This window comes from Styela clava, chromosome 7 (assembly GCF_964204865.1).
Source record: "Styela clava chromosome 7, kaStyClav1.hap1.2, whole genome shotgun sequence".
NCBI lineage: Eukaryota > Metazoa > Chordata > Ascidiacea > Stolidobranchia > Styelidae > Styela > Styela clava.
This window is the reverse complement of record NC_135256.1, coordinates 20,783,880-20,800,325: the sequence shown is the minus strand read 5'-3', so window position 1 is coordinate 20,800,325 and position 16,446 is coordinate 20,783,880. Positions and strand designations below refer to the sequence as shown.

The window sequence follows — 16,446 nt, the reverse complement described above, 5'->3', positions numbered from 1 at the left end:
CTAGCACGGAATAAAGTACAGGTAAAGGTAGTGCAATCAAAATACTGATTATCTAATGCGAAATATGGCGTATGGCAACCCTATTCTAGCATGGTTTGAAATACCCCCTGTAACGTAATACGTAGTCTTACGTTCATTTCACCGGGTGGCGCTTTTGAGTTGCGCGTTTGTTGTGTTGCCACGTGTTTTTAATTGGTTGTCCTATTTTAAGTCGTGTCTGTTGCTTCGTGCACACTGTTTTCTGACTTTGATATCGTACCCGAGCGTTGAATACAAAAGTGAACCGTTGAAGCGGCGATGATAGTTCTGACTGCTTATCATGTTAACATGTGTACTGGGTCAACAGAATAGCCGCGTATTGACCAGTTTTCAAAAGTTAATTAAATCGTCGTTTAGCGAGGAAGAAAACGCTTTTTTGCACATATATTACCGCCGAGCGCCATCGCCTAAAAACCCCGCTACGTTACAAATTGGTGACGGCGTTGTAAGATCGTGGAGAACGACTATTGACTATTCATGAGTATTTTGGAGCCTGTCTAAAACATGACGGCGAGGCTTGGAATTCTTGAAGACTTTAATCAACCTTCAGTTCTCTAGTTTTACTGATACAACATCAGAAGAATTTCGTTAACTCAACAACGAAAAATATCGATTGCAATCAGCATATCGTCAGCAAATCAAATTCCGTTACTTGGTTGCAGAACACTTGAACATTAGTCGTATTAATTTGGATTGATAAACGACGAACTGAACAGTGACAGAACAAAACCTTTATATCTGTTGGGGTGTATAAAATTGCGCAACAGAACGCTTCGGAAAATGCTTGAAACATCTACATTACTTATATTTCGAGTACTTCAATAACTGTCACTCCGCATCGACACAGTGGAAAAAAATTCCACGTTAAATAATGAGTCAATCAAAAAATGAATATTTCCAATACTTTTGTTACTTTTTCTGGTTTTAATACTGGCGTAACAACACCAAGTGTTAGGAGTAACGATATATATATACCACAATTGTTACAACCCGTTAATTCGACGTCCTTGGCTGTTGTTGTTTATCGTAATAGACAAGCACCAAATATGTTTTCTAGAAATATTCCGTATCAATTCTTTTATCAAATGTACTGTCAGAATTCTTCTTATTTTTTTCCCAGTAACCCTCTTTTGGTTTCTCCACAAAATCCATATTACCAGGGGTTCCAACATCAAGCCCCCTCCCCGGGTACCGGGTAATACTGAGGGACCTAGTCCTGATATTCCACAGGAATTTCACGATAGGACTCATTCAGCATCAAAAATGGCCGACCGTAGTATCGAAGTTTCTCATGATTTTCTCAAGTTTCTCACAATTTTGCATTCTTGTTCAATTCAAGTATGTCCCATACCAGATCTAGGATCTACCCTGCAAAAGGCAATTTGTTTACATGGCTTTATTGGTGCAAAGATTATTGGCCCTTTAAAAACTATTATTCCGGTTCAAGATAGATGGTTTTTATAATGTTATATTTTAATACTTGATAGTGTTTTGTAGTGTGGCTGGTGAAAGTAACCCCGAACAGAAGAGATGAGAGTTACGATGCTTATGCCCGAGAATGTACAGAAAATGTTGTAGAAATAGATCTCAGTTAAAGTAGGAGAACAGAAAAAGTATCGAAGCAAGTTATCTATTCTTACTAAGGCTAAACAAGATTATTACAAAACAGTCCTTTTTTGCTACCAAAAAGATATCGCGGAGACGTTGATTCAAATTCGTGAAAATGGCACTTCACCAAAGAAAAACAAATTACCATGTTATTTTATAGTGAATGACAATAAAATTAATGATGGCAATGCAATTCGTAGCGCTTTTAACTAACATTTCATAGAAGTTGGTCCCAAACTTGCTTGCTTCACGAAGTTCAGTTGCAACCGACCATATGCAAACTCTGCGAACAAGCATAAAAGAGTCTTTTTTTCCTTCGTGATACAATTCCCCTGGAAATAGAACAACAAATTGACAAACTGGATGTGAATAATGCTGTAGGTAACGAGGATATACCTATATCAAAATATTCAATATTAAAATCAAAATTGCCAAGTTTGTTTTGTCACCTATTCTATGTGAAATCTTTAACCAAAGTTTTAATGAAAGTGTGTACCCTGAGATTTTAAAAATAGCAAAGGTGGTGCCACTTCATAAAAGGGGTCTAAATAAGACCCAAATAATTATAGGCCTATTTCTCTACTATCATAAGTTGCCAAAATGTATGAGAATATTTTATATAAACGAATCAAATATTTTATTAAAAAAACAGGTACTTCTAATCGATTTCAGTTTGGTTTCAGAAATAGTTATTCTACGGAACTGGCCAAAAAATTGATGATGCATAATAGTACAAACAACAAGATCACGTGCGCAATTTTTTTTTTGACCTCGCTAAAGCGTTCGATACGGTTAATTAATCACTTGATCTGACTTGATAAATTACGCCATTATGGTATTAGAAGGAAATCCTTTAATCTCATGGCGGTCGTTAGCAATTTGTTCAGAGTGGGGAATTTACTTCTGAAAGGAGCTTATCAAATGCGGAGTTCCACAGGGTTGCACAATTGGTCATCTGCTATTTTTATGTTATATAAATCAGTGGTCGGCAACCTTTTTCATGTGACGGACCGGTAAAGCCTGACCAAAATCTGGCCGGACCACCTCTATTATAAATGATTCACCAGCTGCATCTTCCTTTTATTCATCAATATTTGCTGATGATACTTCTTTGTTGAAATCCGCCTCATCTTTGTCCGAACTTGAGACTGCAGTGCATACTGAAATACAAAACCACAAGTTTCCAGCACTAATGTTAAAAAGAAATCTTTAAAATAATATGGTTTACAAGGGTGGGGTGATGTTCCATCAGAAATAAAATAAAAAATTCCTCCCCATCATCAATTTCTAAAAAAAAGAAAAAGCTCTTGATAACAAAGTATTCAGAATAACCTACTGATACTGTATTTATAAATAATAAGTGAAACATGTATTTTTCATCTGTGGTGCAATATCATTCCAATTTTTGGCTGTATATCGGTGTAGTTTAATTTATAAGAACTAGCTTATGCCATTAATAATTACCTAACAACAAATTTTAGTGTAATACGATGCTAATCCCATTTTGTTACGTTTTTCTATGAATTATTAGATTATATTCTAATTGCCATACTGTTTAATAATTTTCTATATATATGGAACCAGGTTCTGTGGATGTGATCAGTATTGTACTCGATCAAAGTGTAGTATAATATATATACAATTTTACACGTGCCCTCTGACCTATACAATAAATCTGACGTTAAGTGACGAATAGTGAAAAAAAATGTTCAAATATTCACTGCACTGTATTTATGTAAAATTTGCACTTTTGTCCTTTTTTGACATTGTTTTGTGGAAATAAAATCTCGCTCTCCAGCCGCTCAAGTTGCTACTTTTACGATGTGTTCGTGACTGATCTCCAGTACTGCAAGTTCCTCACATTATATATAAGTCCAGTTATTATGTATACAGTTGCAAGACTTCTCCATGAGGCATATTTTTTGTCCCATCCCATAGCAATTTATGCCTGTCCCGTTTCATGCGATTGCCATCCGAATATAACTCAATAAAAATTGTTAAAGTTAGGTTTAGCGTCCACTAAATAGCCCCCCGTTTCGCTTTGGATTCCAATCTGTACTTTGAAAGTTTTATTCCCATGTTGCAAAACTTCGAATGGTCCTTCATAAGGTCTTTGTAAAGGAGATCGGTGTGCGTCACGACGAATAAACACGAACTTGGCTTGATTGAGTGCGGCTGGCATTCTTGCTCTGAAAGGACCACGGTGCGACGTAGGAATTGGAGCCAATGATCCTACTCTTTCTCTGAGAAGCCGAAGATTTGTGGTCGGGCAGCTATTGTCTTTAGAGTCTGATATGAAATCACCGAGGACAGTGAGGGGAGCGCCATAAACAAGCTCAGCTGACGATGCCGTAAGATCTTCTTTCGGAGCTGTGCGGATTCCCAATAAAACCCATGGAAGCACGTCCAACCACTTTGAATCATTGAGTCGTGCCTTGATGACAGATTTCATTGTTCGATGAAAACGTTCTACCAAACCATTTGCCTGTGGGTGGTAGGCTGTAGTGTGATGAATTTTTGTTCCCAATAATTCGGCAACGGCAGACCAAAGGCCTGAAATGAACTGTGATCCTCGGTCAGAAGAAATGTGAAGTGGAACACCAAAACGGGCAACCCAATTTGACAGGAAAGCTCGGGCACAAGACATAGTTGATATGTCCTTGAGAGGAATGGTTTCTGGCCACCTTGTGAAACGATCTACTATTGTAAGAAGGTAATTGTATCCTTGTGGTGGTGGTAAAGGACCAACTAAGTCAATGTTGATATGCTCAAAACGTTTGTCTGGCATTTTGAAATCTTCTAAAGGGGCCCGTATATGACGATTTATTTTAGACTTTTGGCATTCCAGGCATGTTTTGGCCCATTGTCCAATTTGTTTGGAAAGACCATGCCACACAAATTTTTGTGAGATCAGTTTGCGAGTGGTACGTATGCCTGGATGCGAGAGCCCGTGAACCGCATCAAAAAATTTTCTGCGCCAGCTGGCAGGCACTATAGGTCGTGGTCTACCCGTAGATACGTCACACAGCAATGTAAATTTGCCGTTGCCAAAAGGGACATCTTCGACACGAAGGCCGGTGATAGCAGTGCGGTAAGCCTGTGTATCCTTGTCGTTTAGTTGATCTGTGGCCATAATTTCATAATCGATGCCGTCATTGATGTCGTTAATTAATGACCGCGCGCGACAGGGCGTCGGCGACAGTATTATCCTTACCGGAAATACGTTTTATATCTGTTGTGTATTCAGATATGAAATTGAGGTGACGCTGTTGTCGCGCTGACCATGGCTCAGAGACTTTTGACATAGCAAAAGTGAGGGGTTTGCGATCTGTAAAAATCGTGAAGGGTCGTGCTTCGAGAAAATAACGAAAATGTCGTATTCCTAAGTAAACGGCCAAAACATCCTTGTCGAATGCACTGTATTTTGTCTCGGGTTTGCGTAGCTGTCTACTATAAAATGCAATTGGATTCCAAGATCCATTTAACTTTTGCTCGAGAACACCTCTTAAGGCAACGTCCGAAGCGTCGACTGTGAGGGCAGTTGGTGCGTTTGGTTGTGGATGTGTAAGCATAACTGCTTTTGCCAGTGCTTTCTTAGTTTTTTCAAATGCACATATCATACTGTCAGTCCATTCGGGCAAAACCTTCGACTTCTTGGGCAGGCCGGAAAGTGCTGCGAATAGTGGTTGCATTATTTGGGCAGCTTTGGGCAAAAACCGATGATAGAAATTAACCATGCCAAGAAACTCTTGAAGGCCTTTTACAGAAGAAGGGCGAGGGAAATTAGTTATCGCCTTCACTTTATTGGGGAGAGGAAAAGCACCCTCTTTTGTAACAGTATGTCCCAGGAACTCTAATTCGCTTAAACCGAATTTACATTTGGCAGGATTAATAACTATACCGTGGCTTTTTAGCCTTTGGAAAAGATTTCGCAAGTCCTTTTTGTGTTGATCTTTAGACATACTGGCGATAAGGATGTCGTCAAGATAGACAAATACGAAAGGCAAACCTCGACAGATGGTATCCATTAAACGCTGGGATACCTGGGCGGCGTTTTTAAGCCCAAACGGCATGCGGAGAAATTCAAATAGGCCAAATGGTGTGATAATGGCAGTTTTGGACATATTTTGTTCATGAATAGGTATTTGATGATAACCGCGAACAAGATCAGTGCAGTGGTCGGGTTGCTGAATGTGGGGCGCGTTAAATCAGGAAATTCGTTCAGAATTTTGGCAAAATCGTTTTCGGCTACGTAGTGAAGGCAAGGCGGGGTGCCAGTAATCGTTCTGGTTGGAATACAAGCGTATGTGCTTGCCTCGATAAGTCGTTTGCCCCTGATGTCAACCAAAAGTCCGTGAGAGCGCAAAAAATCTCCCCCGATAATTGGCCGTGAAACATTGGCTAATGTGAAGTTCCAGGTAAAATTTTTACCGCATATAGTCAAAGGCACTTTTCGTGTGCCATATGTCGTAATTGAGGTGCCATTAGCTGCCAAAAGTGCTTGTCCTGGTCGCCCGTAACGACGGTCATGACCGGTGGCAGGCAGCACGCTGACTTGTGCACCCGTATCAACTAAAAAACTGCGTCCAGAGTTTTTGTCTGTGACGTAATAAAGGTTTGAATCGCCGACCGCCAAAGAGGTTACTGACGGTTGGCTATGGCGTTTTCCGAAACCACAAGAGAACATGGCGGGCGACATTTTTTGGCTTTCTTGCCGAATTTCCTGTGATAAAAACACATTTCAGACAAAACATGAGATGGTTTGAACGAACTGGTTTTTTGTACAGCGTTTGTCACCTCATAGCCTTTTGCAGTTAAAATATCATCTGCTTTCCTTGCCAGCTCCCGAAAATCGTCGCCCGTGGTTGTTAAAATGTCTGTAAGTTGAGACCGGACGTCTGGTGGCAGATGACTGACGAACAAATGGCGAAATAAGAAATCAGGTGTCTTACCTACTGGATACAATGCAAGCATGTTGCCCACAAGTTCCGTTGCCGTTCCATCCCCTAGTCCAGGCATTGAACAAAGGCACGCAGCTCGTTCAGGATCCGTTAGCGAACATTTAGTAGTGAGCTTCTCTTTGAGATCTTGGTACTTGGTCGTTTCCGGCGGGTTATTGAGAACATTAAGAATGCTGGCAGCGGTATTTTCATCCAGAGCGGCAACCACGTAGTGGTATTTTGTTTCATCTGTTGTGATATTTCGAACAGCGAACTGCGCTTCGACTTGGTGGAACCAAACGGCAGGATTTTTAGTCCAGAAAATCGGCAGCTTTAATGATACCGCTGTTAGGCCTACTTTGTTGTCTTCACTCATATTCTTCGTTATGTGCGTATTCTTTTCTCAAAAGTATGCTTTTGAGGTCGGGGTCACCATTTGAAGCGAACTAACTTCTTTCTAACAAGAAAAAGACTTTCAATTATGTTGATGTTTAATCCATAACAAAGCAATGTTAACGACAAGCGAACAGAAAACAGAATGACAAGTTATCGTAAGAAAAGCACGTAAGTAATCATGCGTGACAAAAACATAAACAAAACAATTGTGACTCATAACGGCTATTAGTTAAGTGGTTCGCCACACTTACAGCAAAAAATACAAGCTTTAACCACTGAAAATTTCAACGCCATGGGTCTAGTAATTAAAAAGAAAAGCGATTTTTTCATAACGATAGAAAGAAAATTCTAAGAACAAGAGCAACAATAAGAACAACGGCTTAATAACAAAACTATTAATAGGTCCACTCTGTGTACAATAACTCAAAAATTCATGTGTCATGTGCCCCATAGTAACTACAAATGTGTGCTATCCCATCCCATGGGACGTGCGCGTTTCCAATGAACAAGCCTGACAATTACATCTCCATTGTACATCTCGTCCTCCTCGTTATTACTTTCATAATCGCGGATACTCCTTCTTTTCCTACACTCCAATATTTCAATATTTAACACAACATGAAATGCATAAATTATGCCAGTCCAACGTTGGTACATATAACAGTGTGACTGGTAGCATCGTACTTTGACTGAATATTACACCAAACAGCCGAAAACGAAATAAAGTGGTAAAAACTTACTCTAGAATCAGTTATTCAAAGCCTATTGCAGGACTGTCAGCACTTGTATGCTCATTACATAAAACGTCATTACTTGATCTCCTTACAGCCAGAGCTTCCCATGCATTAGCATTTCTGTGTAACATTACTTATTGTTTCAACCTTCATGAAACTACGTGATGAGGAACTAGAATTTAATGGCAAAAAGTTAAAAACACTACTCGTGAACGTGCAGTGAATACAACTTCTGTCATCAAAGGCCGTTTCCGAACTGCGGTTGTTTTTCGTCGAAGCAATTTTTTAAAAATTCATAAGTGGAGGGTAAGTTGACTTTATGTGAATAGTAAATGTCAAAAGCGCTGATAAAATATATATAATCAAATTCTTCAGAAAAAATTTCGTGATAACCCACCTTCACAGTCACTGAGAAATATTTCGGAATGTGTGGCCATTTTTATAGATTCATAAATTTTTTAGCAAAACCGCTTTTATTAATCCGATTCCTTGTTAAGCGCCAATGTAATATACCACGCGTTGGGTCGCTGTGGGTAAACAATGCAAATTGCGTTGCTAAGGTTCCGATGAGGTTAACATGATCCACACAAATGATGTTGTACACATTATAAATTTGCCAAAGATTTATCTTAAAAACAGAGCAATTCTTTTCTGACTGCCTGCGGCATCAAATGGTCCTAATTAAACTTGATTATTTAATTCCTTGATACTGAAGTGAACGATTATATTTCTGATTTGCATTCAAGTTGCAAGTTGAAACATCGGTATTTAAATTTTGACCAACATCAGTCATTACATTTCGAACTGTGTAGCTTTCGATAACGTAACAAGTCTGCTTTTTTCATACATTTTACAACGAAAGCCACAAATTTGTAATGAAAACCGGCTAACTATTTTTGCGTCAATTAATAATAACATGATCGGGTGAGTCAAAAGTTTCTTCGTAATCCGAATATTCGCTTCGTACACTACCATTAGCACGTGTACCTGTAAAATTATAAATATACTCGAGCGGTGCCGAATATCCGTTGTTGGTGCGTCATGAAGCCACGTTCTACATTATGAAGTTGTACAGTGATAAGTGAACATTTTTATATCTAATGATTTGCCTGCCAGAGTTAGTAACACTTCCCCCTTTTACTTATAGTTTGGTGTCATACAATAGAAAATACTAATCAGTATAATGATATAATAGTGAAAATTCAATAAAACCGGTATATCATATAGAATGCAATGCGAGTAACTATCCGTGTGTTCTCTACGAATTTATCTTATCTTTTTACACAATTACAAATAAGTAAATTCTTTTACACAGTCTATAGTTACTAAATAAGTTGTAGGTTATTTTTGCTATATTCAGTAGTAATACATAACATACGACAGTTCACAACGCTAAATATTTTATTCTCCCTATTGCAATTCTAGTTGAAAAATGAATATCATTTTGTTATTTATTCCTATAGTACCCGTGTTTAGTTCATGCCAAAATGTCAAAAACTTCCACAGCACATTAATGATGTTACAAAACAAATTTCCCTGGCTAATTTTATTGAATGAAACAATGTCGGTATGAAGAATTAACCAGTATATCGATTATTCATCAGACATGAAAAAGTTCCCAACGTTTCTTCTTATATCTCATGTCTAGAATTTTCTTGTATAATGTTTTATGAGATTAATATTGTGACCACACGGGATACCGGACTAACTTTGACGTCATTTGGTCGAGAATTATTTTCCACAATATATATTTGATGGATGATTATTTACGACACTAGTTAGATTTCACAACTCTTGTTTATTCCAGGAAAACATTATTTACAAAGGGTTGTGTTCCAAAACCGAACGTGATTTCCGGTTAGATAATGTCTAGCAGCCTGCGAGGCACACTTTACAGCGAACAAAAAAAAGATTATTGGAACTAATTTCGCATATTTATGTAATCTTCGCATTTATACCATATCGCAAGCGATCAGAATAGAAAATGTTGCCCTCGAGCCTACGGGCGAAATCATCATCGGTGTACAGATTACAAGAAGATCTAATGCTGTAATGACGTTATGCTCTGTTTTTAAAATATACGAGGTCAGGTTTGTGTGTAAATAAAATCGATGATCTAGGACTCTCAACTCTAATATTCTGATTGTTATCTGGCTATAATTACACGCAAAAAAGTACGGTGATTGGAACGGTAGAATAGTAATTTGTCTCGCGCATAAAACGAGCAACGGTGAGACTATAGATTCTGATGATTTTTTTTTATGAAAGTTTATTTCGTATACATTCAAGGATAATCAACATCATTGTTCTATAATCCAGTGGCACACACGAACTCTACACCGCCGAATATGCTCTAAGCGACCCAGATTTTGCGCGGGAAGCGACACTATGTCAAAGTGTTTCTGTACATCATGACAAGGTATCATTATCATGTATCACGACACCTGCTATCAGATATAACGTGGTTATTATAGGACACACACTCTGACAACTTACAGAATTGATGGCAATGGTTAACAGTCAGCCTACCTTTGCTATAACAAATTAGTCCAGATTTGTCTAAACGATAAAAACAACAAATGTCACTCAATGCTCCAACTGGATATAATGGACATTATAATTGTTTTAAGAAGCCCATCCTGTCCATTATCATTCTTGTACGACCGACATGATAAAAATTATCAGGAGATCGCCAATTTAAAAACATTCCACACCCCTATATAGGAGAAAATATTACGTGAGTGTTGTGTGATATTTGAACATTTGGGTCAGTTTTGAACGAAATAATAGTATAAATCTACGTTTCTGAGTCTAAACGTCTTTACAGAAAAAACAAGCTTTCGACATTTGCCATATAGGCTTACTCCTTGATTGGCTTTTGTTGCAGCTATTGTCATTTTGCTATATAAGTTGTTTAAATCATATACATTAAACTTCGTCACAATTTCACGAAACTCTTTCTTATTTTTCACGGAGAAAAACAAAATTCAAAATTCCTCCATGCACACTTCAATAAATAGGACAAACAAATAACTGAATAATAAAAAAGAAAATACAAAAAAGAAAAAATTTATACGTTGAAGTGCAAAATTCACCAGCGTTATCTTGATATATTTAATATGCTCAAAAAATTTAGACGCAAAATATCTGAAGAATGTTAGGTTTCCGGCGTTTGACTTTCATCCATTTATTATTTGAATGACCTTTTTCTCCACCCAAGAAATAAATTTATAAAATTGAAGAGCTGAGGATATTGGGTGTCATTCAGTTGTTGATTCTGTTGTTTCGTTACTTTTTTCGGGAAATAAATAATCTGATCTTGTATTTTCTCGTAATGGTGTTGTTTCGTCCAACTCCAGTCTAGAACTAGGCCAAAAAGGGTCTTCTTCTTTATCATCTTGGCGATTTCTGTCAGATAAGAATACCATTTCAAAACACACGGTATTGATCAAAAACAAATTTCATAAAACAATTTAAATCACAAAAACACCCAAATTTTGTGGTTTTGGATAGTTAAAGGTAATTTTTTCGTCCCATCTAAATATTTTTCAATTTTTAGAATAAATTATATTCAAATGTAACAATGTTTGCTTTTGGCAGCAAACTTCAAGTTCACGCGACATTTTTATCGGAATCTAGAATAGATAGAATGAACTGGTGATAAGACACATCATTGAAAACTATTCTACAATATGACATTAATCCTTTCTACATAGTATAAATATTTAGACACCTACCTACAACACATGCAGACGATGATGAAAAGCAGTACGAATCCCAACAATACGATTGCGAAAATCGTTAAAAAATTTGTCGATGTCGAATCACATGTTACTTTATCCTGAAAACAATTTTTATCATAAAATTGAAAAAAAAAAATGAAGGATTAATTCCATTTATTGCTTATGATGTAAAAACGTAGAATTGATATATCCCTAATCCTTGTGACACTGAATAATGCGGATTTCATATGAGACAATAAGCAGTATTTTAATCATTTTACATTTTGAACGGAAAATCTCGTCGGTGATACGACTGAGCTTCCGGCCTCAACAAATTACATAACCAGTAATACGATTAATTTTGTTTCAAAATAAAAATAAACAACTATTGAAGAGATAATTAACATGATGTCAAAACCGCCCAGATTAAAGAGTCCGTTTAATGTAACAGACATCTATTGATTTGGTAGAGAGAATCGTGACTCACCTCATCTTTTGTAGGATCGGGCGGCGGCGGTATTTTTGACTCACATCTGTCACCAGTATATTCTGCTGGGCATCTATTAAAAATGCATTAAAAGGGGTCAGATTACGCCGAATTCGGGTTAAATGGATTATGATATTTATTAGGGTAAATACTACATTTCTATGAAGAAAAAATCTCTAATATGTTTTATAGTGAAATTACGTTTATTTCCGTTCACTAACTATGTCGCCAATTTCAATCATTCCCGGAAACGGGGGTCAAAAATATTTGACATTTGATGTTTAAACAGTAATTGGCAGACGACAAGGCAACATCATTTTTATCACAAGGTATAATTTGTCGTCAATTTTGCTGTCAAATTCAGGTTTGTTTCTAGATCGCTAGACGCAAAGTTATCCGCTTATCACAAATTACACACGGACATGATACATCCGATATATTTGTTACGTCATTTGATACAAGCGGTTGGTATCCGGTATCAACCACTACAACGCGTTGTCTGTTTTATGAAGCTTTAACAGATCGACCAATTCACGCGGGTAAATCTAATCGATACGGCAGAAAGTGCATATGCAGCATGAGATCTTATCTTATATGTAATGCGATTGAACTTGAGATTACCTACCTGCAAGAAGACCGATCTAAAATCTTGTGATGAACACATAACCCTCCGTTGAGGCAGAGATTTGCGTCTTTGCGAGGACATGGACCGTGGTGCATGGATTCTGGTGAAATTTCTGCAAAAGAAATAACATGAGATAAAATTATAACCGATCCTGTAACTGAGCATACCATGTATTCAAGTGAATGAAAACACTCATTTGAGCTTGCTATAAAATTTGCGAATTGCTGCTCGGAATACAAATCACAATAAAATCAATTAATTGAGCAAGTGAGTTCCAATCATAATATTAATCGAATAATAAATTCAAAAACATATATATTATATATATATAAATATATATATATGTCAAAATATATTCTAAAATATTTTCCTACTCCAAAATAGATTCAAGAAAGATACTAATAATAAATTATTCAAACTTGACTACTCGACTATAATTTTCCTGCCATGTTTATCATACAATAGTAAATATTATCGGAGTACAAATGTGTAAGTATTTTGTTGGCAGTATTTCATTCCATTTAACAATAGTTGAAAGTGTTTTGTCGTTTACCCGACTTGTAAGCTCCATTTTTTTTTTCAGGATTCATTTGATTTTTATTTGTGAATAATCGGGCTGAAACTTCACTTTGTCTGTTTTAAATAAACAGAAACTTTCTGTTTGAAATAAAACTAAACTTATTCTACGTACTTTTACAAGACGGTGTCCCACATATTCCAGAACAGACTTGCCGAATCGATTGTTGCATTTCACATTCTTGAAGCATTATGCACAGTACATTGAAATATGGTTTTTGAAATCTAAAAATGTGATCATTAGAAATTACAAACAATTAACATATATGAAATATATAGAAAAATACAAAGTTAATAGAAAGCTTACATTCCGTCATCTCCACAAACGGGATCGTACAATCCTGCACTGTAACAGTTTATCTGAGGACATTTGCATCGATAAAAAGCTCTTCCTCTGTGACCCCGCACATGTTCTTTTTGGCATGTTGCTCCAAAACTGCATGAAGATGGATCATTTGGATCACATTCATCCTTTCCAAAGCTGTGAGCCGAAGCAACACATAACAAGGAACAAAATATGATGAGCATAAAACTAAAGTTTGTTGATTTCAATTGATGATGGTTCCATCTATTTCCGCATACGGGCTTGAAAACTCGAAGTGTGACAAGGAACTCATAAACATATGTATTTAGTTCAAAATCCTCGCCAATTGTTCTTTTTGTGCACTTTTCCTGTGTAGACTTGCTGCATAATTGTCTTGCTAACGTTTCATTTCCATTGGCACGCGATGATTTCAAAACAATATCTTGTACTTGCGATGACTTATGATATGCTGCAACCTTGCAACGCATAGATGTAGCCATTTTGTCTGGTTTAAAATTAGTAATTCTATTTCTTTGGTTTGATGTATTTTATTCAAAATTATCTGTTAAAAAACAATGGGTTTTAATACATAGAATCAACCTTAGTTTTGAACACTGTTCGGATCCGTTATCCCACCACCTACCATAACATGCCTGATTACTGACAAGTCAATATTCGATTCGGTATATATAAATATAATAATATTCGGAGATAAGCATCATATGCTAATGCACACGATATCATCTGTGCTTAGTAGCTAATGCTGTGCTAATCCGGACTGCGGGCGTTGCCTAAACAATAGAGCATCCGATCTCTCACTGTTGTGTTGAGACATAGAGACTCCATTTTATTTTAAATCATGCTCTCTTTTTTTCTGTGGTACGACATTTTTACGCACATTTTTATTTTTACACATTAGAACGCAGTCCCGGTTTCAATTTGACGTGATTGTCCAAATTGCGTGGCATGTTATGATTGCGGGATAATTTTGCCGGTTTGTCCAAAAAACACGAGTTGCCAATTTTTCTCCTTTAATTACACACATGTGATATTTAGTTCCTGCGTCCGAGAAGAAACATAACATATAGAACAGCCTGTGTACATAACAGGCGTTAGTCCTTATGTTAATGCTATGAGTACGCAGATAACTTTACACGACAATATAGATTATGAAAATATTCATGATATGAATGTTGAATCGTCCTGATGACCATTATACAATACGTGACAAAACTCAGAGAGACTTATCAGTGGATTTAATTCTGATAAGATAATTTTTTGATTCAGATAATTTCTTTCAATTTTAATTTTGACCATCTTTGTCTTAATACTAGGGGAACACGAGTAAACGATCATTTCGTATCTCGGATGTATGCACACAACTAATTATGGTATGCACATATATATATATGTACAAAGGCATCTCAATATTTACGTGGATGGCACAAAGATTTATGGAATCCTCATCGTTATTGATTTTGTCAACCACGAGCCGTTGGTGGACCATTAGGTTGTGTTTATAGCAAAATATTTAGTGGTTTATGGGCAATCCACCGGCAAGAATGTCATGATATCATGACACCCGTGTCATAAATCTGAAACATAGTTAAATCACAATATATGCGCGACCTACGATTCACAAGCTTATATTTCCCATTGACATTGTTGTTATGGGTTTAAATCATGAAGGAATTTCCACATTTGTGATTTTTATTCGCCAGATGCTGAGCAATAGTGGCTTACATATTATGCTTCATGGTGCACGAAGTTCATTGCTTTGTTTTGCAAATAAATGTTAGTTTCCTTGGAGATATGAATAATGGGAAAGGATGTCATTATACAGAATGAATTATTCTAAACGATTCTCTACGCGACTTTACAAAGTTGTTAATCAGAATCACTATTTCGCTTTCTAAACTTAATCACGGTTTCAACCCGCAGTTTTGTCATTTATCCGGGAGAAATTGACCTCGAAATCATTGTTTAACTCGTGAGTTATATTTCAGCAATGTTTTTCAAAGACAATGTTTAAAAATTGTTCCAATGATAAAACGCGGTCTTACGCCCGTGATTGGTATGTACTATGAAACATATAGATGTCGTGTAAATTATAGCGTAATATTTTAGGGATCTAAATCTTAATCCCTAAAAATTGTGTAGGCTAAGTAGAAGATTGTCGAAAATGATCAAAAATATAAATACGGCCAATTTTCCACTATTATCGTGCGCAAATATAACTGACGGGATGAATGTAGGTACGTTTTGTAAAAATTATCTGAGCAACCATGCGTGTATATGATAATCTGCACGATTTTGCCTTCTGTTGGGTGGGCGAGCCATCACGCTATAAGTTTACCTGTGGGAACGTATATGAGAAAATGGTACTGACATCGAATTATATCTACGATAATAACTACAATACATGAGATGAAACTGCATTGTTAGAAACATGCAGAGTATCATAGTAATTATCCAGTAGATGGATTTGCTAACATTAGTAAATTCTCCGCTTTATCCAATCATGATCGTCAACGAAGCGAGTTTTGGGGGCACTGGAGAAAATCACCTAAAACTTTTGTTCGTATTATAAATGATGCGAAATTTCTGGTGATTTTACCAATTCCGTAACAACATCGCGCATTTATTAGTTGGTAAAATTGATATAAATCGGAACGAAATGTGTAAATAGCAGCATTTATTATTCTCTAAAAAACCTATTATAAATTCTACACTTCAAATCAATCAGTGACCCGTCAATTTGTCACGATGTCGCAAAATAGACACATTGCGCAAGGTTTGCTTCCCGCGATATGGCCAATGAATTATTCGTTGGAGTGAAAACTATCAATAGCAAATATAATCTCATAAACAAATTAGAATCAGTGTCAGTGTGAAAGAAACTGCTAGAACGTACAAACGAGACGCATTCGGGCTCTAAATCAGGAAAGCGTCGTCCGCTTTTTCTTGTCATCCGAGTAATAGTCTAAAACTCGGATAAAAATAGAAGTCACGCAC

At 36.7% G+C, this 16,446-nt stretch overlaps 2 protein-coding genes across 3 annotated transcripts; both read right to left on the bottom strand.

The window, feature by feature from the left end:
- Positions 1 to 919: 919 nt before the first annotated feature.
- LOC144425149 (uncharacterized) lies at positions 920 to 7,264 on the bottom strand. 2 transcript variants are annotated; one of them, XR_013477315.1, is made up of 4 exons: positions 6,600 to 7,264; positions 2,712 to 2,807; positions 1,862 to 1,979; positions 920 to 1,407 (listed from the first exon to the last, which is right to left on the bottom strand). XR_013477315.1 is itself a non-coding variant. In XM_078114533.1 (3 exons), exons 1-2 carry the CDS (start codon positions 6,961 to 6,963, stop codon positions 2,728 to 2,730), a joined length of 444 nt encoding a protein of 147 aa, XP_077970659.1. In that variant the 5' UTR covers positions 6,964 to 7,264; the 3' UTR covers positions 1,455 to 1,979; positions 2,712 to 2,727. The 2 variants fall into 2 exon arrangements, 1 of the variants encoding a protein (XP_077970659.1); XM_078114533.1 differs by lacking the exon at positions 920 to 1,407 and having other exon boundaries at positions 1,455 to 1,979.
- A 3,394-nt stretch (positions 7,265 to 10,658) lies between these two features.
- On the bottom strand, positions 10,659 to 14,026 carry LOC120328112 (uncharacterized). Its single transcript, XM_039394516.2, has 6 exons — positions 13,435 to 14,026; positions 13,243 to 13,352; positions 12,552 to 12,663; positions 11,927 to 11,999; positions 11,455 to 11,558; positions 10,659 to 11,125 (listed from the first exon to the last, which is right to left on the bottom strand). Exons 1-6 carry the CDS (start codon positions 13,929 to 13,931, stop codon positions 10,978 to 10,980), a joined length of 1,044 nt encoding a protein of 347 aa, XP_039250450.2. The 5' UTR covers positions 13,932 to 14,026; the 3' UTR covers positions 10,659 to 10,977.
- Between the last annotated feature and the right edge of the window lie 2,420 nt (positions 14,027 to 16,446).

Bases quoted from the DNA above. Each gene is read 5' to 3' on its own strand.
- LOC144425149 (XM_078114533.1), bottom strand. From the start codon at position 6,963: ATGAGTGAAGACAACAAAGTAGGCCTAACAGCGGTATCATTAAAGCTG. The intron at 2,808-6,599 runs GTAAGACACCTG...TTTGTATTTCAG, and splicing joins GCTTGCATTGTATCCAGTAG to TATGCACTGCAGTCTCAAGT.
- LOC120328112 (XM_039394516.2), bottom strand. From the start codon at position 13,931: ATGGCTACATCTATGCGTTGCAAGGTTGCAGCATATCATAAGTCATCG. The intron at 12,664-13,242 runs GTACGTAGAATA...TTTCTTTTGCAG, and splicing joins TGGGACACCGTCTTGTAAAA to AAATTTCACCAGAATCCATG. The intron at 11,559-11,926 runs GTGAGTCACGAT...AATTGTTTTCAG, and splicing joins CCGATCCTACAAAAGATGAG to GATAAAGTAACATGTGATTC.